General features: G+C 40.8%; 1 protein-coding gene across 1 annotated transcript in view; it reads left to right on the top strand.

Annotated features, from left to right (window-relative positions):
• PHLPP2 (PH domain and leucine rich repeat protein phosphatase 2) overlaps positions 1-16,695 on the top strand; it is a 55,827-nt gene that overhangs the window by 31,487 nt on the left and 7,645 nt on the right. The window contains exons 9-16 of the mRNA XM_010850918.1: positions 1,376-1,436; positions 4,875-4,970; positions 6,288-6,443; positions 8,729-8,929; positions 12,209-12,371; positions 12,554-12,684; positions 14,083-14,193; positions 15,512-15,706. Coding sequence (XP_010849220.1) covers positions 1,376-1,436; positions 4,875-4,970; positions 6,288-6,443; positions 8,729-8,929; positions 12,209-12,371; positions 12,554-12,684; positions 14,083-14,193; positions 15,512-15,706 — 1,114 coding nt within the window. The remainder of the gene's footprint in view (positions 1-1,375; positions 1,437-4,874; positions 4,971-6,287; positions 6,444-8,728; positions 8,930-12,208; positions 12,372-12,553; positions 12,685-14,082; positions 14,194-15,511; positions 15,707-16,695) is intronic.

The raw sequence follows: 16,695 nt of genomic DNA, 5'->3' as shown, positions 1-16,695 counted from the left end.
GATGGGAACACACCCACGTTCGTTTGCATGTTAACCACTCTTCTGCTACAGTGGCAAAATGATTGAGTAGTTTTGCCAGAGACCACGTGGCCTGCAAAGGCCAAAATGTTACTAAATGCTTAGCCCTTGACAGAAGATTACCAGTCTCTAGTCTAAAACCTTGTGCTGCCTTAGTTCCAGAATGAGAAGCCCTTCACTTCAATAGTGATTTATTTGCCCCAGGGCTGTTTTTCAATGTAAAAGGCCTCATAGTTGTTGAGGCCATTCTGTTTATAGAGAATTCTTTACTGAGGAAGTTACACAGTTGACTCTTGGAAAACATAGGTTTGAAATGCACAGGTCTGGTTTTTGTTTGTTTGTTTGTTTTGTTTGGCCATGACATGGGGCTTGGGGGATCTTAGTTCCCTGATCTGGGATTGAACTGAGGCCATGACAGTGAAAATGCTGAATTTTAATCACTGGACCACCAGGAAATTCCCTGTACGGGTGTACTTAAACATGGAGTTTTTTCAGTAGTAAATACAGTTGGTCCTTGAATAATGCAGGGTTTAGGGGTACCTCAAACAAACCCTTTAGACAAAAATCTGAGTGTAACTTTACAGTCAGCCCTGTTTTCATGATTCTGTATCTGGATTCAACCAATCATGGATTGTGTAGTATTGTAGTATTTATATATGTGTATATATATGTATATACATACATATGTATGTGTGTGTACAGATATATATATATATATATATAAACACTACATAAAGTTTTGTATGGATTTTCAACTGCTCAGAGGGTCAGTGCCTGTAACCCCCACATTGTTCAAGGGTCAATTGTAACTGCTTTTCTGTGTTTAAAGAAGAAAAGATATTTAATTTCACTAAGTGTCAAAGAAATGCAAATTTAGGTAATACCTTTCTATCACAGAACAGAGCAAAAGAATTGTTCTGTTCACAGAATCCTTAAATTCTACAACCTAGAAGAATTCATACCAACACTTGAGGTTTTGACACCTTAAGAGTAAAGAACTCAGCTTTCAGCTTCACGGAAGGATTTATACAAATAGCCAGTTAACAGAGGGAAAGGCCCTCCCTAGTCATCAGGGATGTCTTTTATTGAATTTATTACAGTATTGCTTCTGTTTTATGTTTTGATTTTTTGGCCATAAGCCATGTGTGATCTTTGCTTCCCAATCACAGATCAAACCTGTGTCCCCTGCATTGGAAGTCAAAGTCTTTGGACTACCAGGGAAGTCCCTACTTACTGGTTTTTATCTTTAGTTCATCTCAGAAGATGACACAAATTTTTATCGATTTTCCCCCACGTTTCCTCTGAGTTACATTCTTCTTTGGAGAATGTCACTAACACCAGTCTGTTCTCTGATTAGGATTGACAACAGTGAATGTCTATCCAGTACCCAGTCTGCTCACGTCTCTAGAACTCTCCCGGTGAGTGTGTCTCATGGAGTGGTAGTTGTTTGATTCCTATACTTAAGAGATATCTGTGGGCACTCTGGCAGTTTTGAGATACAGAAAATCCCAATATGTTGAAATACTTGGATAATAGAGAAGGGCAAAAGGTTGGCTAAAGGAGTACATTTAATGGCCATACTATCTAGTCAAAGTACTGAAGCTGAAGCTCCAGTACTTTGGCCACCTGATGCGAAGGACTGACTCATTGGAAAAGACCCTGAAGCTGGGAAAGATTGAAGGCAGGAGAACGAGATGACAGAGGATGAGATGGTTGGATGACATCACCGACTCTATGGATATGAGTTTGAGCAAGCTCTGGGAGTTGGTAATGAACAGGGAAACCTGGTGTGCTGCAGTCCATGGGGTCGCAAAGAGTCAGACATGACTGAGCGACTGAACTGAACTGATCTAGTTAAAGGAAAGGTGCCTCTGAATTACTCATTGTTACAGTTTGTGGATTTAGAATGAGTTGCAAACAAAGACTTTCCCTTCCATGGGCATTGATTTTTCCAATTGGAATCAGATAATTCTTGGTTTTGAGTGACTTAAAATGTTATTCTCTTACTCTTGTGAGCCATGTCAATCTGATTTGCAGAACAATGTTAATTATATTCAGGATTTTATTTCTTCTGTCAGTGGTCAAGAATAAACATAAATGAGGTTTGCTTTCTTTCCTTCATTCATTTTTAACACTGTGTTAGGCATTCAGGAGTCAGTGGCTGAGTTTTACAGTCTAGTTTTACAGTCTAGCTTATCTTGACAATCGGACAAGCAGCGAGAGGGCAGCATCATAAGTGCTGTGAGTATAGAGTGGTGGCAGCATGTGGAACGGGCAGTGGGCGGAATCCTATATGGTCAGAGTTGCCACAGAGTTTAAGTGAGACAATAAATGCAACATTATAGCCTAGTACCTTGCATAAAATAGTCTCTCAAGAAATATTAGCCATGATAGCCAGGTTTCCTTTTGTTGTTGTGACTTTATCATCATTATTATTAAGCTGTTGTTCTAGATTCCCTTCCATCCATTTCTTTCTGTTGTCTTCCTGTCAGCAAAACCTCTGCATGGTTCGTGACGAAGATTTACCTTCCGCACTGAACTTGATCATTACTGAAGAAAATCATGTGGACCCACCCTAAATTCACAGTTTCCAGCCTCATCTGGAGTTTCTTCTGTTGTCAGTTCTTTCCAGGGTCCTGGATCTGTTCCAAATTGCTTGGCTTCTTTCGACCCCTCCCCTTCTTATGTCCTCTGCTTTGAAGCTCAGCTTCCCACTTGACTGAGAAAATAGAGGTCATCGTGGGTGATCTCTCTTAGCTTCCTACCCCCTTGCTAAAATTCAGGTAGATCCATATGCTTTCTCAGCTTTCTTTATTCCAGGCCAGCCCAGCCATCTGTGCCTTTGATCGCATCCATTCCCACTGCCCTGAACCTTGCTCTGTTAGTCAGCCCTCCTTCTCTCCTTTCACATGTGCTCAGTGTCTTTCTTGGTTTCTGTGCACGTTTATATCTCCTGTCTTAACAAATAAACATTCCCATTATCTTGCACTCCTTCCAGCTACTATTCTGTTCCTTCATCTTGCTCATCCCTTTTTTTGTCCACATTTCTCAAGAATTATCCATATTTCTTGGCACATTTTCCTGTTTCCAGTTGTTCACGACAGCTGGCTTTAGACCTCCTCTTGTGGAACTTTTCTATATTGACACTGTTCACCTTGTTCTCTTTTATTCAGCCATGCTGTTTCCTTGGCTGGCTGATACAGTCTGATTTTTTTCATGCCCCTCTGACCATTTCTCCTTTCTCTTCTTAGCCAGCCCTTTAAAGGTAACTTGTCTCAGGGTCTGTCCTTGGCTACTGCACTTCTCATTTGACACAATCTCATTTACTCCCAGGATCTCACTACACTTCAGTGTCAGCATCACCCAGAGCACCAGTCCAGACTCCCTTCTTTCAGCCTCAGACCTGTGTGTCCAATTTTATAATAGACGTTTCCTCCTGCATGTCTCCAAATACCTCAGATATGTGCAAAATGAGATTTATTATCCGCCCCTCCACCAGCACTTTAACTGATTTGTCTTGTTTTCTGTTTCACCTTTTGGTGTTATCATGAGACGATCAGCTCAAGATGGACACCGCTGAAATTCGTGATTCTCAGCCTCATTTGGAGCTTCTCAGTCCTTTCTCTGGATAGGATTTCCTCTCTAATGTCACTTTTGATTCTTCTCTCTGCTCTGCTCACATGTTTACTCCATTTCTAAGTCATTTTAATTTTTGCCTCCTAAGTGTATCTGGCTCCTTTTCCTTCCCTTCCAGGTATATCAGTACTCATTGAGGCCCTTATCATTTCCTTTTGGGATAAAATTGCCTCACAGTTTCCTGATTACGCTTCCTTTTAATAATACAGCCACCTCAGCCAGACCTCTTGTATTCAGAGAGTGAGCTCTTTAAAGTGCAAAACCGACATTGTCTCCTCGATGCTCACAAACCCTTCAGTGATCCCCCTACACCTGCAGGATAAGGTCACAGCCTCTGAGAGATGATTAGGTCTTTCCAGCCTTGTTTCTTCTCACTCTGCTCTGTATTTGCTGCTCCAGCATCACCAAACTACTTATTATTCTTTTCTTGCCTCTGTGCTCTAGTGCATGTTGTCAACCTCTTGCTTGACATGCCCGCCACACCTCAGGGCATTGTGCAACATTCTACCACAAATATCATATTTCTTAGGGGGCTTGCCTTGAAGGGCTTCCTTCACTGAGTAGTCAGAGCAGCTTCTGCATTTCTCTTGCAGCATTTACTTCATTCACTCTGCCTCATTGTACTGATCCATCCATCAGTAGAGACTTTGGGGCTTAGGGAAACTAAGTAACATCTGAAAATAAAATTCCTGTGACTGAGGATCTGCCCAGTGCTCTACTAAGATTTGAATTCACATTCTCAAAGATCTGGCAATTTCCCCTGACATGTTACCTTTTGTTCTTGTTTCCTCACTTTTATTTCTTTGGTTCTTTTCCCCCAGAATTCACTTCTCTTCTCCCCCAGTCATCATCACCTGGGGATATCCTCCTCAGCTTTGAAGATACGTGTACGGTGCCTCATCTTCCTTTAAGGCTTCCTCCCCTCTCTCTCCTGTCCCATCCTGCCACGTGTGTGCTTTTAGTGCTAAAGGTCTTCATATCTTCATTGAGTCCCAACATAGTTGATCCAGTATCACACACGTAGGTGCTTCTTTCTCTCCACCTTTCTGTCAGTGACATTCATTGAGCATCTACTGTATTCCAGGCAGCACACCAGGGGTGCCCTGGGGATTGTGCTTCTGCCCTCGGGGAGCACAGGGGTGGATGTGTTACAGACTGGTGACACAGTGTTAGTTCCTCCTCATTCAAAATGATACCCTTTAATCATTTATTTTCTGCAGAAACCTGCTAGAGTGTGTCCCTGACTGGGCCTGTGAAGCAAAGAAGATAGAAATACTAGACGTGAGCTATAATCTCCTGACAGAGGTTCCCATGAGGTATTCATGTGTTAATATATATATTATTTATGCATTTAATTAAATAATTTTCCTATATTTGGGTTGCCTGTCAAGGATGCTTTGATTCATCTGTTCAGTAAACATTGAGTATCTGTTGAGTGCAGGACAGCATGAGTGCTGTAAGGAATACAGTAACATGTCAAGCCTAGTCTTGGCTGGCAAGGAACTTAGTAAGCAGACAGTAAGGGTGACCTGTGCAGAGATAACTGTGATACAGTGTACAAGAGTTGCTGGCAGAGGTCAGTGACTTGTTAGTGATAATAGAATGTTTGTACTGAGTGATTTGTTATGAGCTGGGCAATGTTCTAAGAATTTTACTTTCATTATCTTATTTAATCCTGTGTTAACCTTATTTTATAGGTGCTGTTATTCATCTTACAAATAAGGAAACTAAAGCTTAGAGTGGTTAGATAGTTTGTCCATTGTTGCACTTAACTAGGAAGTGATAGGAGCTGGCGTTTAAATGTAGTCATTCTTACTCCAAAGCCTCACTTTTGGCCACTGTGCTGTATAAATAACATGCCTTAGAAATTCAGAACTTTGAATAATTAGGGGATGCTGTGTGGAGAATACCTGTTTGAATTGACCTTTATAAGATGGTGGGGTTTCTATATGTGGAGGGGAAAAATACAGACATTGGGGGATGAGGGGTGGTACCAAGATGTGTAATGTGAGGTCATTACCTAGCAGAATCTTTAAAAGTATACAGGAGGCTTTGTACATAGTAGGTATGAACATGGCATTAGAGTCAGCCTTTAATCCAAATCCTGAGTATACCATTTACTACGTGTGATGTGAGATCTTTGGCAAACCAAAGTCACTTAACCCTTCTAACCTAATTGTTAAATGGTCTGGCACATTTTAAGAATTGAATAAGTCATAGTTTTTGTTACAATAAATTTTTTAATGAACTTATTATAATTGATTATATTCATGTTGATAAATTCACTGAATTTTCAGTGCTGTCTAGACTTGAAATCTAAATTGATTTATGGCACAAATTGCTTTTTTTGTTTGGGGCTTTTTGTGTTTGGAGCTGTGTGCTTTCATTAGTTCATCTTTCCCCAGAATGACCTGAATGACTTCCTGGTGGGTGGTGGGTAAACATATGGTCGTGGCTGCTTTCTTGGCTCAGGTACCTGTCGATGATTATACTGTCTAGAAGAACACGTTTCTGTACACTTGCTGATTTTAGTTAAAAGCCAAGGGCAGACTCAGGAAGAGAGATTTAAAGGCTTAAAAACAAAAAATTTTTTGTTTTTGTTGTTGGTGTTTCTTTGTGCTCTGTTCCCTTAGAATCCTTAGTAGCTTGAGTCTTAGGAAACTAATGGTGGGACACAATCATGTGCAGAGCCTTCCCACGCTGGTGGAGCACATCCCTCTGGAGGTGTTGGATGTCCAGCATAACCTGCTCACCAGGCTGCCAGATACTCTCTTCTCTAAGGCCTTAAAGTAAGTGCTGTAGATTTTATTGAGAAGAGCAGGACAATGGGATAAGCAAACTACCTGGACTTGTCATTGAGGAGTGACCTTTGAAACTATCTTTACAGAGTGTTTACTTCATAGTCCGGCTACAGGTGGACTTATTTGCAGTTTGTATGGAATAAAATATGACACTGTCTTAGGAGGCAGGAAGCTTCAACTCAAAAGGTGAAATAACCATCAAATACTTGGGAAGTTATGATGTTGTAAACAGGTTTCAAGAGCTTGGGAAGGTTCAGGCTTTCATCTCAAAAAAGGAATACAGTTATGATTTTCAAAGAGAGGCTGCAGTGTTCTGATACAGCTTCTTTGGGCACTTTTCAGCTTTTGCCTTAGGAGAAAAGGACATACCACTGAAGTTTATTTAGTTTTTGCTTCTAGCGTTGCCAAACTATCATTAAATTACACTCTTTATCTGCAGGCCTTTTTTACTCCCTGCTTTGAAAACTGTGCATTTAAATGCAACATTGTTCCAAAAGTATTACTTGCTTTCTCATTGTAAATTAACAAATAGATAGTAAATCTTCCTATTTTAATACCCATAATCAGGTTTATTTAACATGTATGTCACCATTCAATGAAAACTAGTTTTTAATTATAGTCTTCTGTAATATGGAGAAGGCAGTATTGTCTTCAATTTAGACATGGAGAAAGCAGGGAGAAGCAGTAGTAATTAACATAAGGCTGCAGGATGCGTACAAAAAACATTTAGCCCACAAGCGTCTGACTTGTTCTTTGTTTGGCAGCTTTGTTGTTGTTAAGTTGCTCAGTTGTGTCCGACTCTTTGTGACCCCGTGGACTGCAGCATGCCAGGCTTTTGGCAGTTATACATCTCTTAATGTATGATATATTTGGTTGGATTTTCCTAAAAATCTTTGGAAATTCTAAAAAATGCATGAAGGAAATTTTCTCTTTGAAAAGTTTACATGGAGTATTAGTGCAGTAACATTTGTTAATTAGCAAGTATTTGTTGGTAATGCATTACAATGCCTTTCATTCTGATGAAATCTGAATAAAATTAGTTTACAGCCTTAGAATCTGCAGTAAAGAAGTTACCTAGAGGTTGTAGCAAACTGTCAATAATATTTACTAGTATCTCTGCACAGAGAATTTGGGACATACAAAGATATAGACACACAGTACCCTCAATAACTTAAAAGCTAACTAGAGATACAGATCACACAGTTTGAGGATGACTTGAGAACACATAAGTTTAATAATACATTAACTGCCTTTTATTGACCATGTTCTATATGTACCAAACTCCGTGCTAGGCAGATTTTTAAAATCATACCATGTTTTACTTATTAGATAGGTGAAGGTTAAAGTGAATTATGATATTCAGTGTTGACAAAAGTATGAGCCAACGCATTCTTTGTATCCTTCTTGTGGGAGTATAGTTTGTTATAGCCTTTCTGGAGCTGATTTTGGCAATATATGTATAAAAATCTTAAAGATATATGTAGCCTTTAACCCCTGGAGAAGGCAATGGCACCCCACTCCAGTACTCTTGCCTGGCAAATCCCATGAACGGAGGAGCCTGGTAGGCTGCAGTCCATGGGGTCGCTAAGAGTTGGACACAACTGAGTGACTTCTCTTTCACTTTTCACTGTCATGCATTGGAGAAGGAAATGGCAACTCACTCCAGTGTTCTTGCCTGGAGAATCCCAGGGACGGGGGAGCCTGGTGGGCTGCCGTCTATGGGGGTGCAAGAGTTGGACACGACTGAAGTGACTTAGCAGCAGCAGCCTTTAACCCCACAGCTTCTGCTCCTGGAAATGTAGCCTAAAGAAATAATTGGGTATGGGCTCAAAGATATTCATTACAATGTTTATAATAACAAACAATTGGAAATAGCCAATATGCCCATAATTAAGGGATTATAGAGGGAGTGGCTAAATAAATAATTCTATTAAAATCAGACAAAAATTTTTCTAAAGGGTGACTTCACAGTTCACATACTTGTGAATGTAATACTCAGCAGCATCCTTTCAGTGGACATACAGACAGAAAAACATGAAGCTGGGTTAGAATCAAGCCAGTTCAGAAGCCCAGGAACTTAACTGGCATGAGTTGAGTAAAAGGAACTTTCATTGGATAAAGTCAAGCAGAGAAAACACCCTGGAGGAAATTATTTTGTCATCAGTTTGGGAGCATGGAAAGGCATTGTTACACACTAAGATGGCATGATGGTTTCCACATCAGAAGGCAGCAAATAGCCATAAAGGAAATGATGGTTTGCATGTGTCTGTCAGTCTCAGATACTTGAATGCATCTGCAAATAGTCTGGAGTCTCTGCCATCTGCCTGTGCTGGGGAGGAGAGTCTGAGTGCGTTACAGCTGCTCTACCTGACCAACAACCTCCTGACAGATCAGTGTGTGCCCGTCCTGGTGGGGCATCCGCACCTGCGCATCCTGCATCTTGCAAACAACCAGCTACAGACGTTTCCTGCAAGGTAAACAGATCCAGACTCTGATTGTTTCAGACATGTAACATGATTCCACATTTGTCAGACTATGTCACAGATCTTTTACTGGGTGCTCTTACTTTATCTTGACCGACTTACTGATCCCTTACTTGAATGAGAAGGTCTGTTTGTACCCTTTTGTAAGTATCATTAACCACAGAGGTTGTGGTTAAAATGTGTTTAATTCTTAGTATATGGGTTGAATGTCTGCTGTATGTCAAGACCTGTGTACATACTAGGGAGACAATGATAATTAAGTTGCAGTCTCTGTCCTCAAGGAACTTGAATTTAAATTAGGGAAATAAACGAGTATTATAATATTGGCAGTTGCAGTGCAGTGTAATAAATGCAGGATGTTAAAGATATGTGCAGGTAGCTGCACTGCAGAGATGAATAATATTCAGCCAGGCTACATTTATAAGACATAAGAGAGACATTTGGTATTGTCAAAGTTTTAAACAGCATCAGTGGAGAAATAAGTATCTTCCAAAATACCTTTGACTAAAAAATTTTTTTAGAAAATTTGACGCCAGAAAAATCCATGAAGGTAGTTTCTAAAAATCGTGTTTTCAAAATCTAAACACATAAGAAAGTGACATTTGATATAATTTGAGTGAAATTATATATATATCATAAAATTATATCATTTGATACAATTTGAATGAAAACTATTTTTTTCCTAGTTTTGTTTTACAAATTTTCTTAGAAATGTGCTAAACACAGAAAACACAGAGATTGTAATTTTTGTGATTGTTTATAAAATATTTAGAGCTTATAGAAGACAAGTGCAATAAACTTGATTGCTTCCTTGAAAGAACTTGAACAATAGCTTTTAAAGTGAATGCAGAATCTTAATTTCAAGATGTGATAGATCTCTTGAAATCCTAGCAGATTAGTTCATTTGGCCTCAAATATGTTCAGATAAAGTGAAAATGACACATCACCGATAAGTTATATGAGTTTATGAAGCTCTTGGGAAATACCAGATGTAATACTCTTGAAACTTATGAAGTCCTCCTAATTTGATGACACTTACTGTTGGACTAGCTCAGTTCAGTTCAGTCGCTCAGTCGTGTCCGACTCTTTGCGACCCCATGAATTGTAGCACGCCAGGCCTCCCTGTCCATCACCAACTCTCGGAGTTCACTCAAACTCATGTCCATTGAGTCGGTGATGCCATCCAGCCATCTCATCCTCTGTCGTCCCCTTCTCCTCCTGCCCCCAATCCCTCCCAGCATCAGAGTTTTTTCCAGTGAGTCAACTCTTCTCGTGAGGTGGCCAAAGTACTGGAGTTTCAGCTTTAGCATCATTCCTTGCAAAGAACACCCAGGACTGATCTCCTTTAGAATGGACGGGTTGGATCTCCTTGCAGTCCAAGGGACTCTCAAGAGTCTTCTCCAGTACCACAGTTCAAAAGCATCAATTCTTCAACGCTCAGCTTTCTTCACAGTCCAAGTCTCACATCCATACATGACCACTGGAAAAACCATAGCCTTGACTAGACAGACCTTAGTTGGCAAAGTAATGTTTCTGCTATCTAGGTTGGTCATAACTTTCCTTCCAAGGAGTAAGCGTCTTTTAATTTCATGGCTGCAGTCACCATCTGCAGTGATTTTGGAGCCCAAAAAATAAAGTCTGCCACTGTTTCCACTGTTTCCCCATCTATTTGCCATGAAGTGATGGGACCAGATGCCATGATCTTAGTTTTCTGAATGTTGAATTAGAGTAATCTGAATATAGATAATAAAACTAAATGGAATTCAGGAGCAGAGTATTAAGGAAAATATGTGTTCTAACCTGAATCGTAAGTCTGCTGTCATCTCCTGAACAGCGGTATAATTGCATGGGCACAGTCCAAGGCTTCTGTTTCCTTTGGACTGTGTTCAGAATCCAGCACAGTTCTGGGTACGCAGTAAGAGTCTGATTGAGATATAGATGCTGTGTCTCTGTGTAAGAGAAAAACATGAGGTTTGGACATGGGAACACCTTAAATACATATGATTTAAGTTTTTTTAAAAGTTATAAAACAGTACATGTAATAAGCATCATGTTTTAATTTAAAAAAAAAATAGGGTTTCATGCATTTAAAAGGACAAGAATACTCACCACCAAATTGTCATCGGAGATTAAATCTGGTCATGGGGTTAAAAGTTTTTTTTTATGTTCATCTTTATTTTTCAATATTTTTCAGTGAGTATTATTGTTGTAATAAGAAAGCAATTTTAATTCATGGAATTCAATTATTACAAAGTATTTATCAGTATTCTAGCAATGGAAATTATCTGTGATATATGAAAAGGGCAGAGTTAATGCAAAATCTGCTTATGAAAAATTTGACAGGAAATTCAGCAAAATGAAAATAACTTTTTCAGATTGGTGGTGGTACTCTGGATTTATTTTTTTTATTTTCTGAACTCTCTGTTGTTGGCTTCCCTAGTAGACCAGTGGTAAAGAATCCACCTGCAATGCAGGAGACGTGGGTTCGATCCCTGGATCAGGAAGATTCCCTGGAGAAGGAATACCCACTCTAGTGAATCTTGCGTCCAAAATCCCATGGACAGAGGAAACTGGGAGACTGCAGTCCATGTGGTCACAAAGAGTCAGACTTGACTTAGCAAGTAAATAGCAATAACAAACTTTCTGTTACAGCAGTTTATTATCTTTACAGTTTGAAAAAATCTAGATAAAGGTGTTAGGCCCTCTGAAGCTATTCTGCTTACTGCATAGAAAGCTTGGCTTACTCCAGTGGGACAGTGTGAATGGCCTGCATCACAGCCCATGGCACAGGGTTGTGTTTATGCTCGGCGCTCGATAATGTTTATGGAAGCTGGATTATGTTATGAATAACTATGGAAATTAAAACTGAAAGAAATGTTAGTGATAATTTAGTACAACTTTTTATTTTATAGCTGAGGATATTGATGTCCACTGACACTAACTTACCCAGTATTTTGCTACCAGTTAGTGGCAAAGCAGTACTGTAATTAGTCGACTGGTTAACCCTGGGAAGATGTTCCTGCCCTGAAGATCCAGCAGCTGCAGTAGAACCATGGGACACTCCAGCTCTCAAAGTGCACTGAGAGGGAGGCAAATGAGGCTGCAGATGAGGCTGAGGCTCAGTGGGAACATTCGTTCACCGTGGTGGCTGTTCATTATGGCCAGTTAATCAGGCCACAGGCTGGTCCCATCTGTACTCTGGCTGCTGTAGAACTTGCTTGGCAGCTGCTTGTTTAGGTGCAGTATGGTATTTTGGTGTTTCTTTTTCAGCAAACTAAATAAATTGGAGCAGTTGGAGGAACTAAACCTAAGTGGTAACAAGCTTAAAACCATCCCCACGACCATTGCGAACTGCAAAAGGCTGCACACTCTGGTGGCCCACTCCAACCACATCAGTATTTTTCCAGAAATACTGCAGTTGCCTCAGATCCAGGTACTTCTGTTTGCTGTGTCCTGGGGTGATGGCTGGAGTGTGACTCTTAAGAAAGTGGCAGTTTGGGATCACAGTATATTTAATCGACTCTTGGGAAGAAATGAAATTCCCTTTGAGGATATAGTGGGAGTTTGAACGTTAGGGAGTTAAGAATTAACTTAATCTCTCCCTTTTCCTTTCAGTTTGTAGACCTAAGTTGCAATGACTTGACTGAAATCCTGATTCCAGAGGCTCTGCCTGCTACTTTACAAGACCTGGACCTGACTGGAAATACAAATCTTGTTCTGGAACACAAGACACTGGACACATTTAGGTAGGAAGACTTCTGTAGTTGAATCCACGTGTGCTCTTACTCCCACCAGCCTTGTGTGGTTCTTCATAATGACTCTGCAGACCTCAGTTTATTAAAGCTGTAGGATGACTTAGGTCATAAAGTCCCTCGGTTCTCTTCTTTGATCCAGTTTGTGTTGGGTGTTCTGTCCAACAGTCAAGCTCAGCATCATGTTTGCTGCTCAGCTGCACCCCAGTACCTTTATAGGGGGCTACATCCCACAGGCTTGCAAAGCCTATACTTGCCCAGCCTCATGACCAAAGAAAAAGCCCAGAGGTGGCAACAGAGACATCATGGTTTAAAGGGTAGGGGGTTCAAACCCATCTTAGTCATGAGGTGGGGTGTAAGTGTTCTGTGCACATTCATCTTGTTGTGTCTTACCGGATCACGGTCTCAGAGGAATCCTATGTTGACATTCTGTGATTTATGTCAAACCGTTTATGTTTATGAGTATCATGGCCATGAAGACTGAGAAAATTCTCTAGACATCTGGGAACAGATCTAATGCTGAAAGCTAGGCCATGTTGTTCTCCTGGTTTGACATAAACAAATCACAGAATGTCAACATCAGATAAGATTCCTCTGAGACCGTGATCCGGTAAGACACTTGTTTGAACCAAGGTCCTAGAGCAACACCACCATGTGCAGCAGGTGGCGTGCAGGACACGGTAGTATCTACTACAGACGGAGAGGGCATCGGTTACCTGGGAAACAGCAGAGGAGCACGCCCCCTCACCGTGCCTTTGATAAACTGTCATAGTAGAGATAGTTCACATCTAAAGATCAGAACAGTCACTAGCTAGGGCTGGATGAAGTGGTGGGAGATCAGGGGTGGGGTGGGGCCTTATGTATGAGTTTATGATTAGGCTCTCTGATTAAGAGGGGAAGGTCAGTCGGGTGAGTAGGGTGTGAGTGAGACAGGAATTGGTCAAGCAGGGGAGGTACAGAGAGCAAGAGAACAGCTGTCTTGAGTGGTCTGATCATATAGCAGGCATAGGTAATTTAGGTGGCACAGATTACATTGTGTTATGTCTTAAGACAGTGCAGAATCACTCACTGTACCAAGACTTCACTGTATCAAAATACTTCAACTAAGTAGACAGTTGGTTGAAACTAGAAATTTTTGTTGTGCTTAGTTTTTGAGTGAAATGAATGGCATCAGTTATTACAAAATTGGCCCGTATGTCTTCCTCCTACCCCTTTTCTTTCTTTTTCTTCCTTCTTGGTCTGTGGGTCAGCATACTACTTTCTTGGGTCTCTCTGGAAATGAGTCTTGGTATGTCAACAGATTATTTTGTAAAAACAAATTATTGTTGGGATAGCTTTTGTAAAATAGAGACACATGTAAGGTTTAAACCTCCCTTCCTCCACTTCCCACAGCCATATCACCACCCTGAAAATTGATCAGAAACCTTTGCCAACAACTGATTCTACAGTTACATCAACCTTTTGGAGCCACGGACTGGCTGAGATGGCAGGACAGAGAAACAAGTGAGTATCATGGCCATGAAGACTGAGAAAATTCTCTTGACATCTGGGAACAGATCTAATGCTGAAAGCTAGGCCATGTTGTTCTCCTGGTTTGACATAAACAAATCACAGAATGTCAACATCAGATAAGATTCCTCTGAGACCGTGATCTGGTAAGACACAACAAAATGAATGTGCACAGAATACTCAAACCCCACCTCATGACTAAGATGAGTTACTGCTCCTTTCTTTATCAATCACAGCTTTGTCCCCATGCTAACCTTCTTTCCCTGTAGTTAAGATTTGTTGATTATCAACCATAGAATAGCTCTGCTTTCTTTTTTTTTTTTTTTAACTTTTTTAAACATTTTTTTCTCTTATTAATATGTATATTTTAAAATTTTTGGCTGCACCGTGAGGCAGGTCCCTGACTGAGGATCAAACCTGTACTCCCTGCCTTAGAAGGCAGATTCTTAACCACTGGACCAACAGGGAAGTCCCAGAATAGCCCTGCTTTCTGACAGCACCCAATCTAGTATGACCCCCCACTTTGTTAGACTTTCCCCAAAGTGATCCAGCCAAACCCAAATCCTGTACTAGTTTTTTTCCAGTACCCGCTAATATACTCCTGAGTCCCATGGTGTGCTTTCTCTTGTTGTTACATGATAAACCCAACTTGTTGAGCTCCAAGTGTGTTGTACACTTTGGGGAAGTCTTTGACTAAAGAGTGTTGATAGTAGGCCTTTATCACTACTGAGAAAAAACATCTTTCTAGCCTTCTGTAACATTGAAGTGAAGTGAAGTGAAGTCGCTCCGTCGTGTCCAACTCTTTGCAACCCCATGGACTGTAGCCTACAAGGCTCCTCTGTCCATGGAATTCTCCAGGCAAGAGTACAGGAGTGGGTTGCCGTTTCCTTCTCCAGGTCTGTAATACATTACAGAAGGTAATTATATTACCTTCGCAATATTAAATTGCTAAGGTAATATACACTGCTCCTGAATGTGGCTGAATTCCCCCATTTCTTATGACATCAACTCTTTAAGATGTTGCTTACTTATCTTCTGTGTGACACTTTTTACATGTGTAGATGGGGATTTACCACTATTCTTCTCCACTCTCAATCAGCACTTAATTTTTAATTTTTTAATTTTTGGGGGGCACCACATGGCATACAAGATCTTAGTTCCCTGACCAGGGATCAAACCTGTGTTCCCTGTGTTGGAAGTGTATCCTAACCACAGGACTGCTAGGAAATTCTCTTCCTTTTTTAAAGAAGGCTCCCTGGAGAAGAATGCTTTGCCAACGACTTTCTCTGTCTTTCTTCTGTTTCTGTGATAGGTTATGTGTATCTGCTCTAGCTGTGGATAACTTTGCAGAGGGGGTGGGAGCTGTGTATGGCATGTTTGATGGTGACCGGAATGAGGAGCTCCCTCGCCTTCTCCAGTGTACCATGGCAGATGTGCTTTTGGAAGAGGTACAGCAGTCAACAAATGACACAGTTTTCATGGCTAACACCTTCTTGGTATCTCACAGGTAAGCAGGTGGGCTGGTCTGGGTCTCAATTATAAGTACAGGAGCAAGGTGAGATCTTGATTTTTGTCTCATGACCGTTCTGTCCATCAGCATGGAACATGGGGACTGTGGCTCTTTAAAGAGCCTGTGGGAGCCGTCTGTTTTCTCTCTTGAAACCAAAGGCTGCTGAGAATCTGGAAAGCCCAGACAGCATGTGTAATAGGTTATGTATGTATTATGTGCATTTCGGGGAAGGAAGGTGGTTAAGCCTCTATAAGATTCTCCTAAGGGTCAGTGATCTACAGAGGTTAAGCACTCATCAGATTCTTGTTTTTAAAATACTTATTATTGAGGATTTACCAACTAATCTCCTCGCTGATGCCTAAGCCACTTAAAGGCAAACACCCTATAAACCAAACTGGCTAACAGAGCATCTTGCCCAGCAGGTGGGCTGCTTAAAGCATACGTACAACTGAGAGAGTGACCCTTGGCATACTCAAGGTTCAGATGGAACAGCCTGGAGCCCAAGCTGGTTTCACCTGTCATTATAACACAAAGATGTTGGGAAAGAAGTCTATTTTTCAGTAATAGAATTGAGCCTAGGGACTTGGCAAAATAAAGCATTTGGGAAAGGAAACTCAATTTATGAAGCATTTCCCAAGAGCTGGGCACAGTTTCAAGCATTTTTCATACTGTATCTTTAATTTTCTAAATAAGCCGAGGAGGTGAGTATTTTAATCGGAAAAATTTCTTGGAGCATTAATTTGCTGAAGATCTATAGCCCATAAATGGGAGAGCTGGAATCTGAAACCAGATCTTTCTGATAGCATCTGCTCTGTGCTTAGCATTGTGTACCAAGTGCTGGGGGTTAGGGGTAGACAACATGTGCATGGGAGAAATAGAAGGAAAACTGTGGGCCTTCTTTTGGGGAACTTACAACCCAAGTAAGTGGTTCAGAGTGTTGTTCTAGGACCAGAAGCCTCAGCATCACCAGAAGCTTGGTGGAATGT

The sequence above is a fragment of the Bison bison genome, unplaced genomic scaffold (genome assembly GCF_000754665.1).
Source record: "Bison bison bison isolate TAMUID 2011002044 unplaced genomic scaffold, Bison_UMD1.0 scf7180017864297, whole genome shotgun sequence".
NCBI lineage: Eukaryota > Metazoa > Chordata > Mammalia > Artiodactyla > Bovidae > Bison > Bison bison.
The sequence above is the reverse complement of the archived record's forward strand: the minus strand, read 5'-3'. Positions and strand labels throughout refer to the sequence as shown.